Genomic DNA, 4,874 nt, shown 5'->3' with positions numbered 1-4,874 from the left:
GTATGGAGTCAGCCTCCACCACATCACTTCCTAGTGCATTCCATTTACTAACTACTCTGACACTGAAAAAGTTCTTTCTAACGTCTCTGTGGCTCATGTGGGTACTCAGTTTCCACCTGTGTCCCCTTGTTCACGTCCCACCAGTGTTGAATAGTTTATCCTTATTTACCCAGTCGATTCCTCTGAGGATTTTGTAGGTTGTGATCATGTCTCCCCTTACTCTTCTGTCTTCTAGTGTCGTAAGGTGCATTTCCCGCAGCCTTTCCTCGTAACTCATGCCTCTTAGTTCTGGGACTAGTCTAGTGGCATACCTTTGGACTTTTTCCAGCTTCGTCTTGTGCTTGACAAGGTACGGGCTCCATGCTGGGGCCGAATACTCCAGGATTGGTCTTACATAAGTGGTGTACAAGATTCTGAATGATTCCTTACACAGGTTCCTGAACGCTGTTCTGATGTTAACCAGCCTCGCATATGCCGCAGACGTTATTCTTGTTATGTGGGCTTCAGGAGACAGGTTTGGTGTGATATCAACTCCTAGATCTTTCTCTCTGTCCGTTTCATTAAGTACTTCATCTCCTATTCTGTATCCTGTGTCTGGCCTCCTGTTTCCACTGCCTAGTTTTATTACTTTGCATTTACTCGGGTTGAACTTCAACAGCCATTTGTTGGACCATTCACTCAGTCTAGGTCATCTTGTAGCCTCCTACTATCGTCCTCAGTTTCAATCCTCATAATTTTTGCATCATCGGCAAACATTGAGAGAAACGATTCTATACCCTCTGGGAGATCATTTACATATATCAGAAACAATTATATGTCCAAGGACTGACCCCTGCGGGACTCCACTCGTAACTTCTCGCCAATCTGAGATCTCACCCCTCACTCCGACTCGTTTTCTCCTGTTGCTTAGTTACTCCTTTATCCAACGGAGTACCTTCCCTTTCACTCCAGCCTGCATCTCCAGCTTTTTTACTAGCCTCTTGTGTGCCACTGTATCAAAGGCTTTCTGACAATCCAAAAATATGCAGTCTGCCCACTCTTCTCTTTCTTGCCTGGTCGTAGAATTCAAGTAACCCTGTGAGGCAGGACCTGCCATCCCTGAACCCATGTTGATGCTGTGTTACAAAGTTCTTTCGTTCCAGATGCTCCACTAGCTTTCTTCGCACAATCTTCTCCATCAGCTTGCATGGTATGCAGGTTAGGGACACTGGCCTGTAGTTCAGTGCCTCCTGTCTATCCCCTTGTATATCGGGACTATGTTAGCTGCTTTCCAAATTTCTGGCAGTTCCCCTGATGCCAGTGATTTGTTATACACTATGGAGAGTGGGAGGCACAGTTCTTCTGCTCCTTCCTTTAGTATCCAAGGGGAGATTCCATCTGGGCCTATAGCCTTTGTCACATCCAACTCTAGTAAACACTTCCTTACTTCCCCGCTGGTAATCTCAAACTCTTCCAGTGGTTCCTGGTTAGCTATTCCCTCTCTTATCTCTGGAATTTCTCCTTGCTCTAAGGTGAAGACCTCTTGGAATTTCTTATTCAGTTCCTCACACACTTCCTTTCATCACATTTCATTTCCCTTATATCCCAGCTCCAAGTAGCTAATTATAGCACTGTCTTCCTACAGATGATCCTCATGACCACGTACTCCTGATCGTTCCTCCCGTGGATCACGGAGGATAATTTCGACCTTACGAGCAACAACAACAAAACTTTCCACGGAAAGTTGCGTGATTGAAGCGGGATGTTCAACGGCACATCTCAACTTGTTCAAAACTGAACTGGTGAACAGAAGAGATGTTCTAGCAGGGTGAAAGTTTCTCAGGTGTTACACTACATGCTTAAGTTGATCTTCAGGGCGTCCAGACGTGGTGACCAGCCGTGTACCCAAGCCCAGCAGTGTACCCAAGCCCAGCAGTGTACCCAAGCCCAGCAGTGTACCCAAGCCCAGCAGTGTACCCAAGCCCAGCAGTGTACCCAAGCCCAGCAGTGTACCCAAGCCCAGCAATGTACCCAAACCCAGCAGTGTACCCAAGTTCAGCAGTGTACCCAAGCAGCAATGTACCCAAGCCCAGCAGTGTACCCAAGTTCAGCAGTGTACCCAAGCCCAGCAGTGTACCCAAGCCCAGCAGTGTACCCAAGCCCAGCAGTGTACCCAAGTTCAGCAGTGTACCCAAGTTCAGCAGTGTACCCAAGCCCAGCAGTGTACCCAAGCCCAGCAGTGTACCCAAGTTCAGCAGTGTACCCAAGCCCAGCAGTGTACCCAAGTTCAGCAGTGTACCCAAGCCCAGCAGTGTACCCAAGCCCAGCAGTGTACCCAAGTTCAGCAGTGTACCCAAGCCCAGCAGTGTACCCAAGCCCAGCAGTGTACCCAAGCCCAACAGTGTACCCAAGTTCAGCAGTGTACCCAAGCCCAGCAGTGTACCCAAGCCCAGCAGTGTACCCAAGTTCAGCAGTGTACCAAGCCCAGCAGTGTACCCAAGCCCAGCAGTGTACCCAAGCCCAGCAGTGTACCCAAGCCCAGCAGTGTACCCAAGCCCAGCAGTGATGTAACCCCCAACATGTACTTTCCAATATAAACATTCTAGATGCACTTTCCTATAGTCTACGGACAAGCGACCGTATTCTCAAAGTGGTTCCTTCATAGAACTGTATTAACCAAGATCTCTTTTGGAGTGATCTTTACCTACACCCTCAACCCGGCCGAGAACACCCTGAACCCGGCCGAGTACACCCTGAACCCGGCCGAGTACACCCTGAACCCGGCCGAGTACACCCTGAACCCGGCCGAGTACACCCTGAACCCGTCCCAGTACACCCTGAACCCGGCCGAGAACACCCTACCCCTGAACCCGTCCCAGTACACCCTGAACCCGGCCGAGTACACCCTCAACCCGGCCGAGTACACCCTGAACCCGGCCGAGTACACCCTCAACCCGGCCGAGTACACCCTCAACCCGGCCGAGTACACCCTGAACCCGGCCGAGTACACCCTCAACCCGGCCGAGTACACCCTGAACCCGGCCGAGTACACCCTCAACCCGGCCGAGTACACCCTGAACCCGGCCGAGTACACCCTGCCCCTGAACCCGGCCGAGTACACCCTGCCCCTGAACCCGGCCGAGTACACCCTGCCCCTGAACCCGGCCGAGTACACCCTGCCCCTGAACCCGGCCGAGTACACCCTAAACATGGTCCACGACACACCACCCCAATAATCCCGGCAGGTGGGGGTCGGGGGGACTCAGAGACTTGTCCCCTTACCGCCAATCTTCCAAAAATACACAGTATATAAAATTATTGATCCTTGTCATGTTGTGTCCGTCTCGACCACTAACAACATATCACACTGTCAAATCTTCAACTCTTAACATGAAACAAGGCAATTATAAGGGGAACCCGCTGAGCTTGAAAGGATATTTAGCACTTTGAAGGGACATGAGGACAGGATAGAAGCTGGGATACGAGGTCGGAGTGCAGGAACAATCTTGGACCATCGGTAATCGAATATGGACCTGCAGGAAGCGAGCAAGTTACACATAGGGTTACACTAGGGTCTATTTGACCCCTGACATGTTGCACCAGCAACCATACACACTAGTAACGACTGCTTGGAAAGGTGACAAAGGTCTGGATGAATAAAAAGGAATATTTTACGGTCAGATTTCATAAGAAAGTTCTCGGGGTTGACCTTTGACACAAAATACAGCATAGGCTTTGTTGTTTCTCTCAGGTGCTGGCTTCCTCTCTCTCTCTCTCTCTCTCTCTCTCTCACTCACTCTCCTCTCCTCTCATTTTTCTCCTCCTTCCCTCTTGCCTCCCCACTCTCTCTGTCCCTTCCACTTTCATCAACCTCCCTATCACTTCTCCATTTCCCTATTCTATTCCTATCCTCTCCTCTCTTCCCCTCCCCACCTCCCACACTCCTGGAACACACAGTTCATACATCACAGTGGCAAGAATCATCACACTGGGCAGCCTTCCCATTAACATTACAGAAGCAGCCGGGATAAATTCCCCGCCTGCTTAAGAAAAATCAAATTATTTGGGTGTTACTGAAAAAATGGAGATAATTCGTCTTTATGGCTAGAAAAAAATCTACTTTAGTTCGCTGAGGTCTTTCTTCCTGGCGTGGAAGTGCTTTAATTACATTGTAAGAACATGACGAACACCATCACTACCAACTATTTCCCTAGAGTCTTTAGAAAAATTATTTAACAGTTTGTGTGTCCTAAGAACTGAACGCAAGTCCCTATTGGTTTGCTTGTTACAAACATTTCTGAGCAGCCATTCGTGCCCTGTTAGACAAAAAAGAGAGGCTAAGACAATGGTTCGTTAGGAATGGTACAGATGTTTCCAACGAAAGTGCACGCAAGAGCTGTTATCCTTCATCAGTTCATCTGAAGCCTGTCCCTAGAGACTCATTTAGTTGATGAACTAATTATTTGCATTCATTAGAGGAAAACTAAATTTCACACACACACACACACACACACACACACACACACACACACACACACACACACACACACACACACACACACACACACACACACACACTCCCCCTCTCCTCCCCCCCTGCCCGCTCCTCGCTAACCTGTCAATGTAGTTTTATAAACCTTCTACAGCAACATGCAAACAGAATCACATGTTGCTCACAGCTCTAGTGCCTGGCACGGTACTTCCTCCTGGCCAACACCAGCCGGGGCTGTGAGCCCCAACCATCTACCACACCACTGTGAGCCCCAACCATCAACCACACTACTGTGAGCCCCAACCATCAATCACACTACTGTGAGCCCCAACCATCAACCACACCACTGTGAGCCCCAACCATCTACCACACTACTGTGAGCCCCAACCATCAACCACACTAC

At 49.4% G+C, this 4,874-nt stretch overlaps 3 protein-coding genes across 3 annotated transcripts in view; all 3 read left to right on the top strand.

Annotated features, from left to right (window-relative positions):
- The window catches only part of LOC123747506 (calpain-9-like), a gene marked incomplete in the record, with an annotated part of 284,505 nt that extends 282,301 nt beyond the window's left edge, over window positions 1–2,204 (top strand). Inside the window, 1 exon segment of the mRNA XM_069338411.1 lies at window positions 1,625–2,204. Within this exon segment, the coding sequence (XP_069194512.1) occupies window positions 1,625–1,651 (27 nt within the window).
- Window positions 2,005–2,550, top strand: LOC138372704 (E3 ubiquitin-protein ligase RNF12-B-like). Its single transcript, XM_069338215.1, has one exon. The coding sequence runs from the start codon at window positions 2,005–2,007 to the stop codon at window positions 2,548–2,550; it is 546 nt and encodes a 181-aa protein (XP_069194316.1).
- A 35-nt stretch (window positions 2,551–2,585) lies between these two features.
- LOC138372703 (dynein heavy chain-like) lies at window positions 2,586–3,215 on the top strand. Its single transcript, XM_069338214.1, has one exon. It carries the CDS (start codon window positions 2,586–2,588, stop codon window positions 3,213–3,215), a length of 630 nt encoding a protein of 209 aa, XP_069194315.1.
- The last annotated feature ends 1,659 nt before the right edge of the window (window positions 3,216–4,874 follow it).

The sequence above is a fragment of the Procambarus clarkii genome, chromosome 39, assembly GCF_040958095.1.
Source record: "Procambarus clarkii isolate CNS0578487 chromosome 39, FALCON_Pclarkii_2.0, whole genome shotgun sequence".
NCBI lineage: Eukaryota > Metazoa > Arthropoda > Malacostraca > Decapoda > Cambaridae > Procambarus > Procambarus clarkii.
This window is presented reverse-complemented; position numbering and strand designations above follow the sequence as displayed.

Coding starts and splice junctions, on each gene's coding strand:
- LOC138372703 (XM_069338214.1), top strand. CDS start 2,586: ATGCACTTTCCTATAGTCTACGGACAAGCGACCGTATTCTCAAAGTGG.
- LOC138372704 (XM_069338215.1), top strand. CDS start 2,005: ATGTACCCAAACCCAGCAGTGTACCCAAGTTCAGCAGTGTACCCAAGC.